We start from the raw sequence: 24060 nt of genomic DNA, 5'->3' as shown, positions 1-24060 counted from the left end.
TTAATATTTCGTCTGTCTCGCTTACGCACAAGACGGGTTAATTGTCATCAGATCCGAACCGTTTTATATTGTACTTGTGCTCCGATTATCATATAGTGGAATATTGGCGGGATTCCGACTCCCCCCGCCGTTGTTTCCCACATCGAGTTTTCCGCGTCACCAAAATCTCTTGTGTCATTATTTCCTTATTTTGTCTTTTACTTTGCTTACATCGTCACTCCGCCTTAATTACATACATATTTCGTCATAAATCACATATAATTTAACCCCCCGATACGAGGCTAAAAAGGGCGGTCACTTTAACCCTAAATTGGTAGAAATTTACCAAAACACTAACCAGTGTTCCAACAGCTCAGGGAGCAAGTTATAACTAATGAATACTCTGTAGTTGTCAGCGCAATTGCAGCTTCATGTCGTAACCGAAATGATGTGATTTATCTGTTGATCTTAACTAGGGTCGTCTTCACTAATGTAAAATACTTAGCTTTAACTTCTATGATCATGTATTATTAATTGCGGTAGTAATTTCAAGATTTCAAATGTCAAACTCAGTAGTATGCTATGATGTGTGGTGGCAGAAATACTATTGTATTTGAATGAATGAGGCATTGTAGAATTAGTGAATTGGGTGTTGTTAAAATGGTGACATCGATCAGGTAGACGAGTTACAGAATACTTTTTTTTTTTTTTTTGAAGGGAAAGACCGTGATCTTTTATTAAGTTATATCAAGATCCGCCAAACTAAGGACGGAAGTCGGGAAATCGTTTACAAAGAAGTGTTCCTCACCCTCACCCGTACATAGTCTAGCACACAAATGAGCAACCGTATTACCTCCCCGCTTAACATGATAAAAGCCCCTACAATCAAGAGAAAAAGCTAAATCAAACACATCCCTAATACATAGACCAAACGGACTTCGCATTGCCACGTTCTTTTTAACGGCCCGCACCACCTTAAGAGCATCCGTCTCAAGACTGAAGTTGGTAAAGCCTAACCTCCTCGCCACCTCAAGCCCGTATAGCATGGCTTTTGCCTCAACCATTTCCGCTGACCATCTCGCCCTTGTCCTTTGGCACGCCACCACCATCACAGCCCCCGACGAGTCTCTTCCTACCACCCCCATGCCCACTCTCGAGTCTTCTAATTATAGAATACTTAATATTTCCATCTTTCGGTAAATTGGTATCTATTTCCATTTTGATGTGTAACATTCATTTGTTATCTATTTCTATTTTGTGCAAGTATTTAACAAGTGGCTAGTGTATGCAAGTGGTAATTGTTTCTTTATTTTATTAGTTTGTTTTACATAAATTGGTCTTTGTGTAAAAAGGAATAGATAACAATTGACTGAGATAACAATTCCGAAGTATTATTCTTACCATTCCACCTATTTCCACGTAGACCAGACAAATGGGTCAATTGGGTGGGGTTCAGGTGGGGTAAATTGGGTTCAGATTTGCAAGAATTCGTGTCGAGTTTGGTCGGGTCAGTTTTGCCCAGTTGTTTTTAGGGTCTTTTGCTAAAATGACCATTTTCAATAAACTATTTTCCAAACTAACCATTTTCGAATTTTAATTTCCATTTTAGCCATTGTTAAGGATTTTACAATGTAATTAATTTGACAATGACTAGTTTGGTAAATAATTTAGATAAAATGATTAATTCGGTAAGAGATCTATACAATTTCAAAAATTAATTTCTCAAAATGACAATTAGTAAGTACTCCGCATATATTTTCCAACATCACATGAATATTGACAGTCTCGCCATACTTTTTCTTTCCCATCTTTGTTTGTACTTATCTTATTTTTATAAATGTCACACTTATGTTATAACACTTATTTATATATAAGTAATACTCCGTATATGATTACATTTAAAAAAATAATGTGACGTGAATCGACTTCTCCCTATATTTAATAAATCAGCTCTAGTCATTTTCGAATTCTTACGAAGAGAAAAATCATCATTTAAATTATGAACAAATTGAAAAAGTTACAATTAAATACTAAAAACTTCAAATCAAATCAAATAATAATTTAAACGAAAAAATACGACTCTAATCTCCTCATAAAATAACATATTTGTGGAGTATTTTTTTTACATTTACAAAGACAAATATGCTTAATGAAAAACTATAAAATTTAGAATAATAAGTAATGTATATAGATTAAAAAAACACATCTTTCAATATTCACGGGTTGATGAAAAATATATACATATTAGGTAGTATCCCGCGTTTCGTGCGGTCTGTTTGAAATCTTTATTATCATAATTGAAGAAAAACTAATACTCCCTCTTATTCTAAATAAACCTCCCTATTTATGGGGACACTAAAATTAAGGAGTTGGATTAAAATAAGGAGAAGTATTGTAGTGAGGTTAGGTAATTGTAGAGATGAAAAGTATTGTGGCGTATTATTGTGGGTGGTGATTAAAATAAGTATTGTTATGAGGTAAGTTGATTAAAATAAGTATTGTTATGGGATGAGGTGTGGTATTGTTGTGGGGTAAAGTGATTAAAATAAGTATAAAACTTTACTAAATAAGGAAATTAAGAAGGTATTGTGAATAAATGAAAAAGGAAAGAGGGAAGGTTAGGTAGAATAGGAGGAAGTAGAATTCACGTTTTGAGTCAGATTTGAAAGACTCGGGTTGAATATTGTCATGTTAATTCAGGTTTTGAGTCAGATTTAGGTCCTAAATTCGGGCACGGGTCGAATTATTCAGGTCGAGTCATTCGGGTCGGGTTAAGTTTACCAGGTCTAATTCCAAATCATAGCACAGTTTGGAATTTGGATATACCTCTGATAACATTTAGCCTATTAGATTGATCAGTTTATTACAATATTTTTCCTATTAGATTGATCAGTTGAACATCAATGGCTACTAATGCCGCATATAAAGACGATCTAAAGACGATTATGGTTATGAGCCTATGACTAATGGCGGCGTCAAACGAAGAAACAACTTCAAAGAATAATTGATGTCCAACATAAGCATCAGCTAGCGTTAAGATCAGGTTACAAATTAGATCTATCTGTCTAATTAAACAGGTAGGTCATGTCGGTTTGAATTTGGCCCATTTGGGTTAGGTTATATACTTATATGATCCATACAGATCGAGTTAATATGGGTTTCGATTAGGTTAACGTAAGAATATCAAAAATAATTTAAGACACTGAGGATCTACTATTATTTGGTGTTTTTTTTATCGTAAATGCATGGTGTCTGGAAAAAAAAACAATATGTAATATTTCTTATATATATGAGAATTTTTGCCTTGATCCATACACCTGATTCCTAAACTATTAAGGGGACACATATTTCGGAATTCCTAAACAATCCCATAATACTGAATTCCTGTGTTAATTAGGAAAGAACTCTCCCTATACGTATATATATACGGAGTATATAGATATAAATAGACAATGCTTTGATAAAAAGAGTACGAAGTTGATTGCAAATTTGCAACTATAATACTAAGTGTAGCAAAATAGTAGTCCCTAGTTGATAAGAAAGAATAATGAGCGAGAAGGATTACTCTCCTGTTACGTGGTTCTTTGTCGGAGTTTTAATCTATATAGCTGTCTCCTCAGTTCGTAACTATTTCCGTCGAGTAAACGTTGTTATTGATCAAGTCAGGGATAATCGTCAAGAGAATCAACGACCGAGACATGAAGAGAATCGTGTTAATAGTAGTGTCGTCTTGACAAGGCCTCTAGACGCGGTGGTAGAGGTTGTGGTCGTGAACGAGAAGACGAGGAATCAAGTTGCTCAAACTTGTTTAGAATGTATAGTTTGTTTGGATGGTTTTAATAATGAGGGAGCTGAAGATAGAAATAATATGATTTTAGTTTTGGAATGTGGACATAAATTTCATAAAGCGTGTATCGTAACGTGGTTTACAAAAAGTAACGACCAAAGATGCCCTATTTGTAGAGGTCGTATGCCATTATATCAAAACGCCTCACAACAATTACGATTGTAGTAATTACAAGTACATACCCTAATTCATGTATATGAGGATGTTGCATTATTGTTCCGTGTATATTATGTTTGCGTTTTCTGTCAATTTAATTTACCAATTATATATAGCTGCATCAGGCATACGAATGAGGGTAGGTACGACTATAACGCCGCCGCAGTTCTGGAAGAAGATGATGACTATCACCCGTACCTTACACTAAGAGTGCCAATGTGAAGAATCACATATTATCCCACATATGAGTGTTCCACATTGAAGGAGAAAGAGATATTGTACCACTTTATAACCAAGGGGGCTACTCCTCCTATTGCCAATTGATTTTAGGATGAAACCTCCCTTGTGTTGTTAAGTGGCCCATCTCCCTTCATTCAGATAAGGCCCATGCCTATTTGCCTGATTTAACACAATGTTAACCGTCTCAAGGGGATAACATAGTTGGCAATAGATACGGATTGGAGGCCTTGTAATTATTTGCCTAGGTGATGCTTGGCATGGACGCATGGGGTTATCGTATTCGCTTAGTTACCCACTGAATTGCGAATGCATTTGCACGAAATTACAGAACAACCTAATTCGACACTTATCCCAATTAAATGAATTGGATATTAAGCAGGTCTTCAAATTAAATTGGGGAAGATAATGAGGGAGAAAGATATAGAAGGAGTATGCTTCATACTAGAAGAAGGAAAGAAGGGTATAATCGTTCTAAAATCAATTTTTAACACAAATTTTTTTAATTTTGGCGGAAAAGTTGCCTGAAACCGATTTTAGGTGTAAATTATAACATGAGCTATTAATTTGGGTGTAATTTAAAAAAAAAAAAAAAAAAAAAACTGACATGAGAGTAAGTGTAAAAAAGTGGATTAAGCGCGTGTGTAATTGATAATTTACTCTTTTATCAATGATCTTTACAATTAATATAGATAATAGTAAATGTGACTTCAAAGTAGATATATTCTTGTCATCTCACATCGAATAACTTTCGTAGCATGCTGCAAGTCGTATTGTCGGGTCATGATAAAACTTAGAAGAAATGAATATGTGAAATATAGGCTTTGTTAGGAAATTGTACACGAACTGAAAAGACAATAATGAAAACCGCACCGAATCGATATGCTTTCCTAATGGAACAATTCGACCCTTACTTTAGTGCCTGGGTTATATCGAACTTTCTATTGAGATAAGACGGTTGCCCTCTGTATTCGGCACAGAATACAGAGATATAATTAAGAAGTATTTTTGAGTAGTTTGTTAGATTGTTCAATGATGCAGAAGATGAGATTGTCTGTGTATCAAATATCTTCAATCCCATTCTATTTATATAGATATGAAAAGGTGTAGGGGGATGTATTTGTGAAGAGTAGTAACTTTTCACAAATTCCGACATATTAAATGTCTATTTTGGGAATTAAAACCCATCAAAGTTTCCCGGGCATTGCCCCGAAGCCCCCCTGTCATAGTTGTTCAAATGAAAACTATTCCGTAAATTCATAAATAATTATGCAAGTGTACACTCCGTACTACCCGAACTTACATTATATTATAACGAACTTACCCATCTACGAACCAAACCCGAGTACGCTAAAATGAACCGGTAATTACACTTAAATTACCAACATTCCTCCCCCATTTAAGCGTAATTCAAGATTTTAAATAAGTTAACAAACATACCAATTTATGCATAAATGAAAATGTCACGAAGATTGAATTTCCACTTAGTGAAATTACACATTCCAAATATTCGAGTATCGGGGTGTGAGTTAGCATTGAACCCTTTCTACTCATTTTGAATACATGAAGATAACTCACACATAAATTAATTTACTTCTAAAATTACGAAACCGACACTTATTTTCAAGCCTAGTGTCCTATATCTATTCATGAACATATCAGGAGTCAAACCCATACTCCTTTGAAGTGGCTGTACTTCATGTTCATATAGGTTGATTCTTTTCATCGTGTCCTTGCAAACACACTTTTTCAAAAGATCAACCATACAACATGCAAGTCTAAGCACACACCTCGGGATATAAATTATTGTGTGCTTCAATCTCTTAACAATAGACCTTCCACATTGAATTCAGCCTCTAACATTGTATTAGAAGGGAATTGGGTATCCTATCGCCAAAGATCTTATACGGGTTTTAGTCTCATCCCGTCAACCGACTTTATAACCGGTCAAGTCCTTAGTTGACCCTTTATGCAAAGTGATCAACTAAAACTGAGATCTCACAAAAGACAACCAATATCAATTCTCACTTATGATAGTCTATAAACCGTGTTATAACAAACACCCCGGTGCGCACCGTTATTCACTATCAAAATTATATGAATGAAATTGGTCAAATACTTTAAGGAAAATCGTAGATTATTTTCTTCAGCTACTTAGCCGTTTAACCGGCTATGCTAACACTACGCATACCAATTCCAATGTCAAACTCATAATGCAAATTCGATCTTGGAAATCCATATACTCATGGTACTTTTCCAAGTAAAATACACTACCACTAGTAGAAAATCACCTTCTACATTTTGTACTTCAATTTGCAAAATACTATCCCTCTAAGACCGAAGAAAAATGACATAGGACAAACCATAATTCATGGTTTACTTTATACATTGTCACATTTGCTTAATCCCTTGCCAAAGATGAGTACTGGCTATACTAGTTTACTTACTCAACTTGTCAAACCGCAATAATTAAGCCCTTGTGAAAACCCGAGTAATAGCTCCACTTTCATTATTTGAATAAAAGCGTCATACTCGACCATTGAGAGTATTAACCGTAGAATAACAATCATACTCTCACACTTATCCTAATACCGAATATCATATTACCTCCCCCATGTCTTTCATAGAAGAACACAATGACAAAACCACCTTTTACAAGGTAAATAATCTTTGTTTTGTGTCAAAGACCAACTTGTCAATAATCCTAGAATACATGACAACTCCATAACCGGATTGTCAATAATTGTACATTCAATGCTATTGATTTACGTCTTACATGATAAACCACCATGACTCCATAATCTCATCATGGTTATCACAAACCATCATTCCCGAGATTATATGGTAAATAAACCAATTAAATAATCAAACTTTAAAATTCCTTACACAAGATATTAACATGTTAAACAATCATTACAAGACAGTTAGCACACTAACATTATTAAATAACCGATCCATTGATCAAAACATCATATTTCATAAATATTACTTTACATATTAAATTTGCATATATAAATAATCAATGTGAGATTTTAACACAACCTCAATATTTATGTCCTACATGGGTGAGTTTCATCTCCTCCTTGAAAATTAGGCTACCTAAGGTACCATTTACGGACCCTTAATACCGCCCTATATCAATACACTATGTTATCAAGCCACATATGTATATCCATATGCTACCGCTTAATATCCACATTTTCATGTATTACATTCAAGAGACAAAATATAGTCATTCTCACTCAATAGCTCATTTTCACATATTATATAACACCATATAATAAAAACTTATGAAAACAGTACTATCATAATTACTAGAAAACAAGCATAGTGAAAACACTACAAAAAAACCATATGAATAAATTATCAATCATCAAATGCAAAATGTTACTCAACTAAACCATAGTCAACACACATAATAAATCATGATCAAATTAACATGATTATTAAAATATTTGATGATCAAATATTATAAATAAAACTTTAATCACTATAATATTCATGTGAACATAACGTTATTGCACATTAACCGTAACAAGAACCATGATCATTTTTAACCAATAGATAAAACATACATGCATGCCTTCATACCTATTCCACATGATATACATCCTACATGATCAAAAATCAACTTTTTATAAAAGTTTGAAACTAATATCCATCTCATTGAACATTCCCGAAATAAATTACATGGACAATAACAATGAGATGAAAATCGACATAATATATGTCCCTTTGCATGGGTGATTCTTCAATTTCTCCTTTTACTAACCTAGGGTGTCTTAAGTCATGATGAATCGGCATTTGACACCATCCAAGATCAATACACTTGCTAATGAGCCATACAAGCAACCATATATTATACCGCTCTATTTCGCATTACCGTGTATCATATCAAGGAGGATTCAATAGAGATATTCATACCCACTTTATACATTCAATAGCACACCTCTATTGTTGATTACATAGTACACACACAATTCATATAATCGATACTGCTCAACTATTATAACATCATATGAATTGCAAAACAAACAAAAAGATTACCTCTTAATCATGTCGTATATATTAAATAGACATAAAAAGACAAGCACTTAATATTACACCATATTAAGATTTAAACCACTCATTAAACATGCTCAATGTCTAAAATAAATGTCTAATGAACCAAGATATAAGTTATTCATACAAGACAACACTACCATGTTTAAAATGAGTGCATAGTCATGTTATAAATTACAAATAACGACTATCGTAATTATACCATAATCGGTATTATTATCATCCATATATCAACAATGACCAAATAACGAGATATGAATCATGGATATTAAAACCAAATATCCACAAACCTAATAGTATAACCATTATTGTCGTTAACAATGTCATCAAAACCACATGGCCATATGCATATATCCATGACCGACAAAGAAAAAACATCTTCATCTTCATTTAACCCATTATCATGAAACAATAATACTTGTCTCTTTACGACGAACACAAAGTATCATTCACCAAGGTCAAAATTATTCCATTTATCATGATGACGATTTATTTTCCAAGAAATAATACTAGTATCATGGCAATTGAAATATCCTCAAAAGAATCATGTAGATATACCAAAAATTCCATGATAATAAACGCTATCAACAAGTCCTGCTATCTTTATCCATTGTCATTAAACAAAAAACAGAACAAACACCAAGAATGCATTAACTATCTGTTGATATATTAGCATCATTTTGCTTATGGTAAAAGTTGGTTAAAGACAAACAACATCGCATAAGAGACCCATAATCATGATCAATCTTGAACACGAGTCAAGTCACTCGTTTTAGAGATATTGTACCATTACAACTTCCATAAGAATAATATAAAATTATTCATTATCCAATAGACGACAAACTTACATGTATTATATATCATAAAAACAAGCATCATAAATACGGTTTCTTAAATAAATGACACAAATTGTCAGCAAAAGAAACAATCAGTAATGCATTGATTATTATCCAGAAGCATACACTAAATAACAATGTCGTGCAAAATGTTGATGTAAAAAAAATTATGCCATTTTATGCTCCTAGTAATCGACATATACCACACGCTAATTAAATAGCAGGGGTGGACAATGTTAATACTAGTGATTAACATCTTTTTAGACCCAATTATAAGAGAAATTTGAAGACATATCTTATGGGCTGTGACGTTTCAGATCCGAGAATATAAGATATCCTTATCATCATGAAATCGAGACCGAACTTTTCACAAACTTGCAATTCTGCATGTATAAATGCAATGGCCAATGTTCCAGCATTAAATTACCAACTATCATGGCCCAATGATCATCCCATTGCCGCACAGAAAACATCATATACGCACTTGCATTCAATAATTAGTAGACAAAGCTATGATGTTTACGTAATATCATCAAGTAAATAATTGGAAACAATTCCGACAGCAATAACCATTTCTCTTGATATCACGTGTACCAGTACGATCATAATCACAGAACGAACAAATACTCTTAAGAATCTTTCATTGTCATTCCTTGACATTCGTCATCTTGACAGATTTCGAAATTTGTTCTATTAGATTGTTAGGAAATTGTACACGAACTGAAAAGACAATAATGAAAACCGCACCGAATCGCTATGCTTTCCTAATAGAACAATTCGACCCTTACTTTAGTGCCTGGGTTATATCGAACTTTCTATTGAGATAAGACGGTAGATATAATTAAGAAGTATTTTTGAGTAGTTTGTTAGATTGTTCAATGATGCAGAAGATGAGATTGTATGTGTATCAAATATCTTCTCAACCCCATTCTATTTATATAGATATGAAAAAGTGTAGGGGGATGTATTTGTGAAGAGTAGTACTTTTCACAAATTCCGACATATTAAATGTCTATTGTGGGAATTAAAACCCATCAAAGTTTTCCGGGCATTGCCCCGAAGCCCCCCTGTCATAGTTGTTCAAATGAAAACTATTCTGTAAATTCATAAATAATTATGCAAGTGTACACTCCGTACTACCCGAACTTACATTATATTATAACGAACTTACCCATCTACGAACCAAACCCGAGTACGCTAAAATGAACCGGTAATTACACTTAAATTACCAACAGGCTTGAATAGCCAAAATGAATTGATAATCAGAAGAGACGTACAAAGCTCATATAAATACAACAGACTAATAGCTAGATCAAAACTGAATCCTACATACAAGGAAATTAGGATAAGTAAAAGATACATATCACAAACAATAAGGTAACTAATATATCCTCCGAATATCCCGAGCATATCTGCCACATAACTCATAATATACGATGATATATTTCCATAGGTCATTTCTGGGTCCAACAAATTAAAGCTCCGGTCAAGCTTGGATCGAGCGGGGTTAATTCAGATTTCGAGACATATTTAGATTTTCCAATTTGATCTCGGGTAAGGTATTCGGATCTGGTCATCCCACTCGGATTGTAGTGTGAGGTCTAGGTAGGCATGGTGACAAAAAACTCAAATATTTTGAGACAAAGAAGCACAATATTGTGTGTAGTCGCATCACCGCATCACACCGCAAGGAATCTATGTAGGCAATTGTAGTTGTTTTAGATGCGTGCGATAAGGATATGATGTAAAGAGTTTCAAGGACAATAATAATTGAAAGCATCTTCAGAGCAAGAATCTTCATAGAATCATAATCATTTTACCAACTGAATAAGCTAACTTGCTGGTACAGAAGCGTGAAGGCCATGTATATCTACTATAAAAGCCCTTAATTAATCTCATCCAATCTCCCAGCAAGCAAATAAAAGAGCTGAATATATCCAACACTTCTCTTTTGATATCTTGTTTCTATGGCAACTAAAGTGAGAAAGAATTCAAATAAGTGGCAATGTCCAAAGATCCCGGTTCACAAGTTGTACAGGAAAAAACCATTTTGGAATTTTCCTATGAATCCTAGCTATACCATTAAAGACTTTGAAAAAACCATTGTGTTCAACTCCGGGGAAAAATGTATATCCCGCAATTTACTATCTAACTACATGCCAACGGACTTCATCAACATAAAGAAACACAGTTTTGTTCACTTGGGTTTAGTCCAAGTAGCCATTAAGCCACTTGTACGAGACGGTGTAGATGCTCCTCTAATTGTATGCCTAAGAGACTCTAGGCACCTTGACTTCAAGACCTCTTTGCTTGCACTTGTAGAATCAAATCTGTCTCAAGGCGCAATGTTTTTTAACTGTTTCCCTAGTTTCACAATCCCTCGGGCTGAGGTGTTTAATCACTTATCCGACCCACTTCACTTGTTAATTAAGACCACCGGGATTCCTTTGGTGCTTACGTTTAGAATCGTTTGCAAGGCAATGGTGGATTTAAGGGCAGAGTACTTGGAGGAGCCTGTGTTGGGGAAGACGGTTTATTTTCATGCAAACTAGTTTTATGCCCGTGCAAATTGCACGGGGTTGTCGTTTCGGGTTGAGAAGTAGGGTTGTTCATAGGAGATGCTCTTTCATGGTAGTATTAATTTCGGAATTCTAGAATCGCAGAAAAAAAAGATCTCAAAATTATAAGAGTTAACAAAAGTAGACAAATTGCAAAGAAATAAGTACAACAAAAAGTTGTTATGGGGTACAATCATAAGTTAATTGAACTATAGTTTCTCAAAAACTTCTTTATACACTACGTTGTTTGTTCTATTGGACACGCGTTTATCATTATCGCAAATCAGAACCTTCAATCCCTTTTTGCTCGTCACTCTTGAAATAGCGACATACAGCTGACCGTGCGTAAACACCGACCTTGGAAGATAAAGCCCAACATGTGCTAGTGACTGTCCTTGGCTCTTATTTATCGTCATTGCAAAACACACCGCAACAGGGAATTGTCTTCTGTCAAACTGTACCGGGAACTTACTGGAATCAGATGGAGTAAGTGTAATACGGGCAATATGCACTTTATCGCCCTTATGACTACCCGATAAAACTGTTGCTCTAATCACACGTGATCCCAAATCTGTCACTATCAGTCGAGTGCCATTGCACAATCCGCGAGATTGGTCAATGTTTCGAAGAAGCATAACTATAGCACCAACTTTCAGCTTTAATTCGTGATTTGGAAGCCCCGAGCACTTAATAGAGTTAAGAAATTCTGTGGTGTACAAATCACGGACCCCAATATTACTCTCATCTTTACTAACCTAAATCGAGTCAAGTAAATTTTCTCTGTTGCATCTATTCGAGATAATACGTAGTCATTAACCAAATCAACGATCTCATGTGTAGGTGCAAGGATGGCCCTCTCCTGCAGATACTCGGGATTCGATAGTTGATTCTCGAGGGATGGGTAAATGGCATCTACAATCGAAGCGATAGGATCTCCAGTGTGCTGAATCAAAATGTCATTCGGCAACTCTAATTCAACTTCCCCATCATTCGGATCTCCAGCTTCCCCGTCTCCAACTTTTAGTATCCATTCTGAAAACTCTTTTATCTGAGCAAGTTCGGAACACGAATCTCCGCCTCGAAGGCGCATGTTTTTTGTCAATTTCAGCACCTTGTATGAATAAAAAAATATGTAATTTATGAGGTTATATGGAGTAAATAAATTTTTAACCGTTACATATAGAATAGTTAATTCAAAACGTGCATTTTTTTTTCGTACCTTGCAAGCAGACCACAAATTTGAAGAACATAGTGACGCATTCACGATTTCCGATCTGCTGCCTTTAGGGATAACAGGAAGTATTTGTCGAAAATCACCTCCAAATACGACAACCTTACCACCAAATGGTTGATTGATATCTCCGTCGTTCGAAAAACGCATGACATCTCTTAAACTCCTGTCAACAGCCTCGAAAGCATATCTGTGCGTCATTGGTGCTTCGTCCCATATAATAAGCTTTGTCCTAATTAAGAGTTCGGCTAAATCACTTCCTGGTTTAATCCTTGAACACGTAGAATTTTCAACTACATTGAGTGGGATACTAAGTCTCGAATGAGCAGTTATTCCACCGGGAAGTAAGGTAGCTGCAATGCCGCTGGATGCTACAGGAAGCACAATCTGTCCTCTACTTCTCAATGCCGCACATAAGGTTCGCCAAATAAAAGTTTTACCCGTCCCTCCATATCCATATACAAAAAAAACACCTCCGCGATTATTACGGATCGCGTCCATTATCTCATTGTAGATGACCATTTGCTCGTTAGTCATGGAAGATAAAAGGTGCACATGTTCTTCCCCTAAAGAAACTCTGTCATAAGATAGCTCGTCGGATACTAACGTGTTCACGGGATGAGGTGTGGATGATTCGGGAAAAGGCATGTCTTCAAACCTACGTAAGCTCTTTCGCCGTTGCGTTGAAGACATGCTTCAATATCTAGCAATGCATAATTCTTAAGTTCATCCTCCGTTAATCGCAACGTTGTGAATTTAATAGGCGCACACCATTTTAAAAGTATATTAAACAATTATTACACGGTAGTGCTTAAATAAAAGGGGAGTTAGTATAATATTATATGAATTTTGTAATCACAAAATGCTCATTTAACAACTAACCTTGGTTTTGAAGCGCATTACGTTGTTGATATAGGATGTCATCTGAAAGATGCTTCCAAGTTTTCTCCCACACTTTACTTGGCATCGCTATAGCAAAGAGACAACAATAAAGTGACAAAGAGGTTTCTTAAATAAGACCCGGAACCCCAATGGCTTGCTTCCTCTATAGCATCAATGTACTCCTTATCATCTCCAAGCAAGCCACGCGCATAACATGCAGCTCTGAAAGTAGGATGCAAAGTATCATCAAACCACCTTAAATCCTCATAAGATTTAGGACCCTTGACGAAATTTAATAGAGTTCTCATATAATATAGTTCACCACAATTAGGGGAAACATTATGCATTCTTCCAAGAGCAAAACCACTTTTTCTAGGATGCCAAGCACGTTCTTCTTGTTTCCACACGAATTTCGTCGGGAACTGGCTATATAATAGTTGTTGTGCCTCCTCGCTAGATTTATTACAATCCATCCAAGCCAAGAACTTTGTCATACCGATTGTGGGATTATCGATGACTGAATCAATAGGGTCTTCGTCGTTAAAAACGACGCTTTGCTCATCAGGAAGGTGAAAGCGCAATCTTTCAACAGGAGGACTCCTATAATGTATTTCAAAGCCAAAGATTCTCCACACGGCTTCGCATGCTGAGATATAACGACAATCATGGAACCTCTGTATCTCATCTATTTGGTCGGGATTCTCCTCGTTTCGACGACGATAAGAAGATTGCATTGTGGCTCGATCAGGGCCCTTATTTATGTACTTGAACAAATACTTGATTGATCGAGCTTGATTGCACCATTCGACATTTATGTGGGCACGATATTTTAACAATAATTGCGCATTATATGGAACTACCCACTCATTGCCCAGTTTCCGTCCACTCTTCACCACGGTAAATCCCTTCTCCCTCCTCTTATATACAGGATACCCGTCGTCGTCAACCATTGTGCTTTCGATGCACCTCTTCGGAAAGTTTCTGGAGCACTTAGATGCAACCATACACGGGCAAGTAGGGAAGTCTTTGCCACATGGACCGTGTATCATATGATCCTTCACAAGAGCATATAACAAAGGGTTTTCATCAGGATCGGGTATCTCGGCACTAATAATTTTATCTACATTTGCGGCCTCCGGGAATTTGTCGTCACGATGAAGAAATATCAGAATATGAGCATGTGGCAATCCACGTTTTTGAAATTCAATAGTGTACGTGCCTGAAAGATTAGCCAAAACAATTATAAGTTTTTTTCATACAACATTAGGAAGAAACATGAATGGTAGTGCTCGAAAGATTTATGTGTAACCTCACCTCCAATGACACGTCCGAATATCTGACGGTCTTTCAAGTCTTTCATTAATTCCGCCAGTTTCATCTTGAAAACACGACTAAGAATATCAGGTCGATCCTCCGGCCTCAAACCTCTTTTAGAGACAAATCTCATTATTTCTGGCCATTTTGGATTACATGTAAATGTAATGAACAAATCTGGATACCCATACCACTTGCAAATGGTCATAGTATCTTGGAAATTACCTATAGTGTACCCATCTGATTGCAAAACCGATGAAGACATGAAAATACGGCTCCCGGCAGAGGATGGTTCGGTTTCCCCACGGTCGACCGCATTCGCAAGATTTTTATACGTTTCCACACGAAGCAACCCCTGATTATGACGAAGAAATGACAACCTCTGCGACTCAACCATCATATAACCATCGACAATAAATTGTTGAAGTAATTTAGCAGCTAACAAAAGAATTGGAGATTGAAGGAACGAAGATCTATCCTGGAGATGAAATGCAAGCCACTCTCTCATTGTTACTTGATTTCGTGGGTTCTTTTTCTTACTTCTGTTGAGAGAAGCTTCGCTATGTAGGATGCCCGGCCTCCAACCGTCTTCGCCATGCGGAAACAACAAAGGATACTGTAGTGCTAAATATAAAGGGTGCAACTCGGATATACGCTGAAGTTCACCACTTTCCTTCTCAATAATAATATCCCTCTTTTCCACGGCGTTTCCAATGTCTCCTTCAATAAGAACGGCAACCTCAGAAGCTGTAGGACGGTTATATGTTCTGCCATCAGTTTCTCGTCTTGAAATAAGCCGAATAGAGACATCTCTTTCTATATCATCTGATAATCTATCTCTCGCCATTCTGAATCGCATAGCTAATATATTTTCCTCATCGATCATTCTTTGCAACAAACAAATTAGGTCATCGTTAAACCGTTCCGGATTATTCGGGCTGCAAAATATAAAAGAATAATTACTCCGCAGGAAGGTTATCATGAGGCGCAGTCGTATATTGTATTAAATTCGCAAGAACATATAATTTGTAGTTATACCTGTGAGCATTCTTACGGTTTTGAACTTCTTCTTCTGTGTCATATATGTACAGCTGGCAAAACTTTGGAGTATTTCGATCCGACGGCAACAAACTCCCGATGCGGTGTACATTTTGGCCTCCCATCCGAAAAGTATATGGTCCTCGACCTTGATTTACAGAATTATCGATCTTTCCTCCCATTGACGTGAACGAAAACATCATATTGTAAGCTCGAATGTTATCAATAAAGTGGTTGCTTAGTGGGTGTCGCCGACTTAAAAGATCCAACAACAATTGAGGCGGTTGTTTAAGAAGAGGAAGAGTAATTTTGCCATCAGGACAACACAATGAGAATGTAGGATGTAATGTATTCCTATCCTTACGTACGCGTTCTAAGTACCACAACATTGCACCGCATTTGTTACATGAAACGTCGGGGTCTCCAATATCCCAATATCCTTCGAGCTCTAAATCTAAAAAAAAAAAAAAATTGAAAAAAAATAGGACGACATTTATGATGTATAAACGGTTAGTGTAACAATAATAATAGATAATATGTAATTTAAAGAACTTAAACCTTCTTCATTAGCTCCCCTATTTGATGGATCATCATATTCTTCGCTTAAATTTCTAACCAAATCACTCACCAATCTAGCCACAGGATCGAGAGCTTGTTGACCTGAACAGCTTGGTCGGGAACTGGTACCTAAAAAATCAACAACAACATTGACAAACACTCTGACAATACCACATACCTATTTAAGAACTAAAACATCCCTTCAATCAAATAACATAAATAATATAAGAAGTTAAACCTTCTTGTGGATTAACCCAACTCGATGAACTTTCGTTGGTTGGACTTAAGTCTCTGATCAACTCATTGACTAATCTTGTTACGGGATCAGGTTCTTTTTGAATCGTACAACTTGGTCGAGAACAGAGGCGAAGGACAGCACTGGCCCTCTGGGCCATGGCCCGGGCAGAAATTTTGGAGAAAAAATACTACTAAAAAAATATTTAAAAAAGAAAGAATCCTTGATCTTCTCTCTTTTGATCTTCTACGTATATCTTGCACAGTTGCCCTGTATAACTAAGAAAAAGAAAATTAAATTTGTAAAGAAAGTAATTTCCATATAATTACCATAATTACATTTCATAGTTAAAAATTTTAAAAAATATAATAGGGTAAAGATATTATAATCTAATTGTAACTGGAAAACAAAGTTAAAAAAGCCAAAGTCATCATCAAAAAATCCCAAGGTCGTGAGTGTGAAGTCTCCGTTGCCGATTTTTGTCGATAGAAAATTGCAACCCGGAGTTGATTACAAGTAATTTCTCATCTAATTGATTGTTTTCTTTCGTTAATCGAAAATACTTTAGTTGATAATTGTAAATTCATTCTTTATAAGCTATTAGCCGTTTATCAGTACAAATTCTTGCTGTTGTTTTATGGAAAAGGGTAGGTACTTATTGGGTAGGTTTTTGGTTAATATGGTGTTCGTTTAATTGCTAAATTTTGGACGGTCTCCGTCGCCGAAAATATCCCGTTTGCTTAATTGCTTGTAGGAAATGGGAAGATGGGTGCCTTGTTGTTTGCTGGGTTGGGGAGTGGTTTATTGGCTAGGTGCTTGACAGTTTGTCTAGAATCTTATAGAAGATTAATTTTTAATGTTGTTTATAATTATTTAAAATATAGTATATGTTTATATTTGTATTGTGAATGGAGAATAATGTATTAATGTTATATTATATAATAAAAGTTATATATGAAGTTAATTTTATAGTAGACGCACGAAAATTTCGGCCCTGGGCAAAATTTGGTCCGAGCTTCGTCCCTGGTCGAGAACTACTGCTACTACCTACAAAACATGACATCAAACATTACATTAACATAAACGTACCTAATTGTTGAAAAATATTCCAAAATCGTTAAGAATAACGTAAATAACTTGCGGCTGTACAACTTGACGGTCTAATCGGGGTGTCGAATGAACCGTTCCTAAATTTCTTATTGCCATGTAATTCTTTTCTGTTAACTCTTGCCATCTTTGAACGTAATGACGCAGGTAAGTTGTTATCATTTTCCGTAGATGGTGTAGAGGGGATAACTGGCCGGGTTGTCAATGTAGTTCGACATGCCCTTTTGTTACTGTGGTTTGAGTCGCTACCTTCTCCTGAGACACGGGTGACTTAAAAGAAGACGGGATTATATAACATGTGACTAAATTATAATGTAGAAAAAATTATTTTTTAAAATTTTAAATAAATATGTAAAATTCCTTACAAAATTACCATTTATTATTGAAAAGTAGTAAATTATATTGAACTAAATGTAAAAAAATACAAATGAAAATTAAAGCATATTATTTGAAATTGTGCCACTAAATGACAATAGTAATCTACTATTAAGGTAAAAGAAATTACCATTAGTGATATCGGACAACGGAACACGATTACTGTATCTTGAATCTTGCGGTGTTGAATTAGATACAGGTTCGGACCGAATGTTATTAGCTACATGTAAGGATGCAAATGAATCAGAAAAACAATGAACCCAAATAAATGACCCACAACAAAACTAATATGCGGCCCAACGTTACAGCCAACATTTGACCCAAATAGACGGACTCAATTAAGAACAAAAATTCCAGCCCAAACCCAATGAAGTAAACCTATCTATCCATCCTATAAATACACTAAGAAATCGAAACCCTAAAATTATTACCAGTTCACTCACTCACTCACTCAAACTCTTACCGCCGCTCTCCCTCTCTCATTATACTCCTCTCTCAAACCCTAAATTTATTACACTCACCATACTCCACTCCCAGCCTCCCTTCTTCATCTCATTCACTCACTTTCTCCCTCCCTGTTTCACCGCCGCTGCTCTCAGCCTCAACCTCTCACTATACTCCGCTCTAAGCCTCTCACCATACTCCTCTGCTATTCCGTCCTCCTCTAACATTCCGGTCATTTACCTTGCCGGATCATTGTTCAATATAACAAAGTCGCCGGATCTTATACTAACAAAGTCGCCGGATCATTTTATTGAGGTTAGCATCAAATGTTTAATAGATCTTATACTAACAATATTCAATATAACAAAGTCGCCGGATCTGAGGCGATTTGTTTCAAAATTTGCGTTTTTAAATGCTCAAACTTTCTTATTTGTTAATAATGGTGTTAATCCATATATTAAATAGAAAAAATAATCATTTTTTTGGAGAAATGCCTATGTATTCATCTCTAAAATTGTGATTTTCATTAATCTTTTTGGTTATAAATCAAGTATTTCGATCATTTTATTGAGTTTTCATGTTCATTTTATATTATAGTATTAGATCTAATGAGTATTAAATCTGAGGCGATTTATTTTTCAATTTTTTCATTTGTAAGTGCTCAAAGTTACTGATTTGTTGATAAAGGTGTTAATCCGTTTGATTTCATAGAAAAAGTGCTCCTTTTTTGGGTTATTGTATATGTATTCATCACGAAACAAATGGCTTTTCTTATTTTTTGGGTATTTATTCAAGTATTTCTCCCATGTATTCTGAGAAAGTTATTGTTACATTGGTTTTCATGTTCATGTCCTCTTAATCTGTTAGATCTATTGAATATAAACCCTTAATTTGTTATTATAGGTTTCGAAGGTTCATTTATACACATTGGAATCTGGTATCGTCGGGACCGTGGTCGTCCGTCTCCGGTAGCTGCTTTCCTCTCCTTCTTAGTCGAATTCTTTATGTAAATAGATGATTAATTATTCTGGTAAATTGTTTTAACATTTTTATTTTTGATTTTTGATGATTTTTTTGTTTTAATTATTTTAATATAAATGAAAAATGTTTTTTTTGTAACAGGCCGAGACAAAGTAACGCTCTGTTCGAATTCAAGTATCATATACTACATCCCATAATGAAGGTGATTATCTTTTTTTAACAATCATTTTTGTCAACACTTGTGACGGTGGGATTTTATAATATGTTAAAAGTATGTATTTAATTGGTTTGCTAAATATAAATTGGTTAACCTTTGCTTCTATTGTGACCTGATTACATAGAGTAAGAATCAATTTTTTTGAGTATGGTTTTCTAAAAATCAATTTTGCTTCTTCTGTGATGACTTTAAATTAACATAGATGGTCAACATTCTATGTAATCAATTTTTGTCTTTCTGCATTTAAAAATTGTTAAATATGTTGATGTATGTTAAAGGCTGATAACCCAAGTTCATTACTTCGAGAAAGAATTCAAAGTTGCTTAATTGTTAATAAGGATCTAAATTCCATTAGATTTGAGCAGTTTTTTTTTTCTGAGCCGAAAATTTTAAATCTTTTTGTAATCGTAATTTGCTGAAACCATAATCAGATAATTAGTGATTGCATTATTCATCTTTGTTTTCCCTAATTTATAAGGACACTGTCCATGTTACTGCTTTAAAATTTATTTCGATACATAATTTTTTTAATATTGGTTTAATATTTTTTTTATGTATTTTATAGGTATATTATTTGGCTTTAAAAAAATTTGGATCCTGATCATACCAGAACTCCTACTAATCTCAGGTACTGTCTTATCAATTTTTCTGATTAAATCCCCAAATTTTTATGTTTGTTATTTTTTACATGGTTTGAGGTTTAAGTACCATAATCATATAATGAAAAGTTTCTAACAATAAACAATCTTGTGCAGTGATCTTTCGACAGCAAGTGTATTCATCCGACCCGAATACAACCAAATAAAGATAAGTATTAAGTTCACCTCGGTTGATTCTCCTGCTTTTTCTGGTTACGTTTTTCTGAGAAGTCGAACTTTGATTGTTTTCCATGATATTCAATCCTCTATTTACTTCAATTCCTTTGTAGTTTCAACCTTGAACAATGGACTGCAATTTAACCTTAATGCAGTAAGGTCATTATAAATAAATTTGATAACAATTCTGGATTGTAATTGGTATGAGGTTAATGGTGTGCTTTGGTGCTTGTTAGGTTTTTGGTTTGTGGTAAATGATGAATGATGGTGTATAATGATATTTCTGTTCTGTTGTTGCTGCAACGTTTTATATTTGTGTTGTGTAACTGGTGTTGGTTTCTCAATATTTATATTTTTTAATTATTATGATAGTAGTGGTCAGTTTTAATGATAAATAATGGTAGTAGTGGTCAGTTTTTATGTTAAATAATGGTCAACTGGTGTAAGTGACAGCTAATTACAATTTGCTGCTTTTAATTCGTGTTCTCCTTTCCAAATCTGAACTGGTCTTTAAAAATTGAAACCCGTGTAAGTGACAGCTAAGTCAAACAATAATTAAGTTTGTGGTAAATTCAGACGTTTTATGTGATTTTGCACGTGGTATAAAAGTGAAAAAAATAGTTCAGATTTTAATTCACATTATTTCAGATTTAGAATTTAAATTCAATATGAAATCGCTATACTATTAATCCACATTTTAGTTCAGAATTTGACAACTGGTGCACTACTGCTTCTAGTTCCGGTTTATTTATTATTTAAGCCAAGTCTGATCTGCTCATTTAATGTGGTTTTAAACCCGTGTAACTGACAGCACATTCTGGGCATAAATCAATAAGTGATAAACTAAAATTCAGGTCACTTGTGAATCTGTCATTTTGTCGGTCGTTTTTTCGTTGTTTAGCTACTATGCAACTGACTGCAAATACGGGTCATCAATCGATCATAAATGGTTTTATGTCATTTTTTATGCCTTTGCAATTTTGTTAGTCGTTAAATATTTTTACCCTTGTAAGTGACAGCTAATTTAGGTAATAAATCAATCTATCTTATTTCAGATTTAGAATTTAAGTTACGTATGAAATCGCTATCCTATAAATCAACTTTTTAGTTTAGATATTGACAATTGGTACACGATAAATCCGAATTTTTTGAACCTTTAACTAAAATTTATTGCTAATAATTTGGGTTCTCCTCGCCAAGTCTGGTCTGGTCATTTTTCTGTCGTTTTTACGTTGGTACTGGAAATTCAGGTCATAAATTGATTATAAATGATTTTATTTCGTTTTTTCATTGATTGCACGCTTTGTAAGTTTCGTTGTTTAGCTTTTTATATTGATCTTGTAATCCTAACTGTCCTTTGTTTTTTTCTTACAGGTTATTCGTAATTGTTAAACCAAATCAAGTGAATATCTTGGATTGAAATTTGTTAAGATAAGTACAACTTCTTTATATCTGAATATTTCTAGAATTCACCGTAAACAACACTTCTAAAAACAAACATACAAACAACATCATAATAACGTAGTAGAGATTGTTCAAAACGTAGTCTAGTACATGTAAAACTTAAATACGGAAAACAAATACGAAAACTTCTAAAAAGTCTTTAAACGTAGTCTATTACATTTAAGATAAAGAGCATAGTTCGAAATGAGGACTTTCTATCGACGTAAAGAGATTATTTCTCGATCTTAATATTCTTGATTGGAATATTTGATTTGCTTGATGACCCCTTATCTGCTGACATTTCTCTTACTTCAGTTATTTCAAAGCCGTCATATTCCAAGGAAGCTCGCTTTTGAGGCAACTTGCTTATCGGTGTGTTTTCTTTCTCTTCTTCGTTATGCGTCCTCATGTTTTCCTGAGTGCACAATAATAATATCATCATTATAATTGGTGAAAGCATATCGGTGTAATCTATCGAGTGTGTAGAATATATAATAAATAATGATGAGTGGTTTACTTACTAATAACATGAGCTCCGTGTTGCTGATCTCACTTCCTGAAATAGTTATTGCTGAATTTTTTTGGCTATTATCCGCTGCCTTCACGATCAGAATTTTAGGCGTTAGTTTTATTATTTTAAAGTGGCATAAAATTTTGTGTTAACGTTGCTGCTAATAAAAAAATTTACCTGAGCGCATTCTGCAAGTTCTTTCCATTTTTGTATCACGTCTTTGTCTCCACACAATTGGGTTGCTTTGTAGCAAATTGATTTTTGTCGAATATTATACTCTTGGTCCACAAAGATTTTGGCAATGAACTCACGATCCATTATTTCTCTAAATTCAAGTGGCACTGCATCTTTGTCTCCTTCCTGTTTGTACACTTGTGAGTTAGTCAATTTCTTGCGATAAAAAATAAAAACGGATTTTATATTGATAATAATGTACCCTTTCTTGTGCCTCTAATATTGTTGATGCTTGCTTGCCAACAATTTTATATTGATAATAATGTACCCTTGCTCATATAAATACAACAGACTAATAGCTAGATCAAAACTGAATCCTACATACAAGGAAATTAGGATAAGTAAAAGATACATATCACAAACAATAAGGTAACTAATATATCCTCCGAATATCCCGAGCATATCTGCCACATAACTCATAATATACGATGATATATTTCCATAGGTCATTTCTGGGTCCAACAAATTAAAGCTCCGGTCAAGCTTGGATCGAGCGGGGTTAATTCAGATTTCGAGACATATTTAGATTTTCCAATTTGATCTCGGGTAAGGTATTCGGATCTGGTCATCCCACTCGGATTGTAGTGTGAGGTCTAGGTAGGCATGGTGACAAAAAACTCAAATATTTTGAGACAAAGAAGCACAATATTGTGTGTAGTCGCATCACTGCATCACACCTGCAAGGAATCTATGTAGGCAATTGTAGTTGTTTTAGACTGCGTGCAGTAAGGATATGATGTAAAGAGTTTCAAGGACAATAATAATTGAAAGCATCTTCAGAGCAAGAATCTTCATAGAATCATAATCATTTTACCAACTGAATAAGCTAACTTGCTGGTACAGAAGCGTGAAGGCCATGTATATCTACTATAAAAGCCCTTAATTAATCTCATCCAATCTCCCAGCAAGCAAATAAAAGAGCTGAATATATCCAACACTTCTCTTTTGATATCTTGTTTCTATGGCAACTAAAGTGAGAAAGAATTCAAATAAGTGGCAA

The 24060-nt window shown here is 34.8% G+C and overlaps 3 protein-coding genes across 3 annotated transcripts; all 3 read right to left on the bottom strand.

Moving 5' to 3' along the window:
- Positions 1-11884: 11884 nt before the first annotated feature.
- LOC141588520 (uncharacterized) lies at positions 11885-13554 on the bottom strand. The gene is given in 2 exon segments (XM_074409959.1): positions 11885-12444; positions 12447-13554. Coding segments are annotated over 2 exon segments (1668 nt in total).
- A 308-nt stretch (positions 13555-13862) lies between these two features.
- LOC141588519 (uncharacterized) lies at positions 13863-19095 on the bottom strand. The gene is made up of 6 exons (XM_074409958.1): positions 19029-19095; positions 18546-18635; positions 16699-16827; positions 16141-16594; positions 15103-16040; positions 13863-15007 (listed from the first exon to the last, which is right to left on the bottom strand). The coding sequence occupies exons 1-6, from the start codon at positions 19093-19095 to the stop codon at positions 13863-13865; spliced, it is 2823 nt and encodes a 940-aa protein (XP_074266059.1).
- A 3262-nt stretch (positions 19096-22357) lies between these two features.
- Positions 22358-23265, bottom strand: LOC141658920 (uncharacterized). Its single transcript, XM_074465653.1, has 3 exons — positions 23004-23265; positions 22837-22914; positions 22358-22730 (listed from the first exon to the last, which is right to left on the bottom strand). Exons 1-3 carry the CDS (start codon positions 23142-23144, stop codon positions 22548-22550), a joined length of 402 nt encoding a protein of 133 aa, XP_074321754.1. The 5' UTR covers positions 23145-23265; the 3' UTR covers positions 22358-22547.
- Between the last annotated feature and the right edge of the window lie 795 nt (positions 23266-24060).

Source organism: Silene latifolia, chromosome 6 (genome assembly GCF_048544455.1).
Source record: "Silene latifolia isolate original U9 population chromosome 6, ASM4854445v1, whole genome shotgun sequence".
Lineage (NCBI taxonomy): Eukaryota > Viridiplantae > Streptophyta > Magnoliopsida > Caryophyllales > Caryophyllaceae > Silene > Silene latifolia.
This window is presented reverse-complemented; position numbering and strand designations above follow the sequence as displayed.

Coding starts and splice junctions, on each gene's coding strand:
- LOC141588519 (XM_074409958.1), bottom strand. CDS start 19,095: ATGACCGGAATGTTAGAGGAGGACGGAATAGCAGAGGAGTATGGTGAG. Junction 18,636..19,028: donor GAGGCTTAGAGCGGAGTATA/GTGAGAGGTTGA, acceptor CCTTACATGTAG/CTAATAACATTCGGTCCGAA. Junction 16,595..16,698: donor TAGGGGAGCTAATGAAGAAG/GTTTAAGTTCTT, acceptor TTTTTTTTTTAG/ATTTAGAGCTCGAAGGATAT.
- LOC141658920 (XM_074465653.1), bottom strand. CDS start 23,144: ATGGATCGTGAGTTCATTGCCAAAATCTTTGTGGACCAAGAGTATAAT. Junction 22,915..23,003: donor AACTTGCAGAATGCGCTCAG/GTAAATTTTTTT, acceptor CTGATCGTGAAG/GCAGCGGATAATAGCCAAAA. Junction 22,731..22,836: donor ACACGGAGCTCATGTTATTA/GTAAGTAAACCA, acceptor TTGTGCACTCAG/GAAAACATGAGGACGCATAA.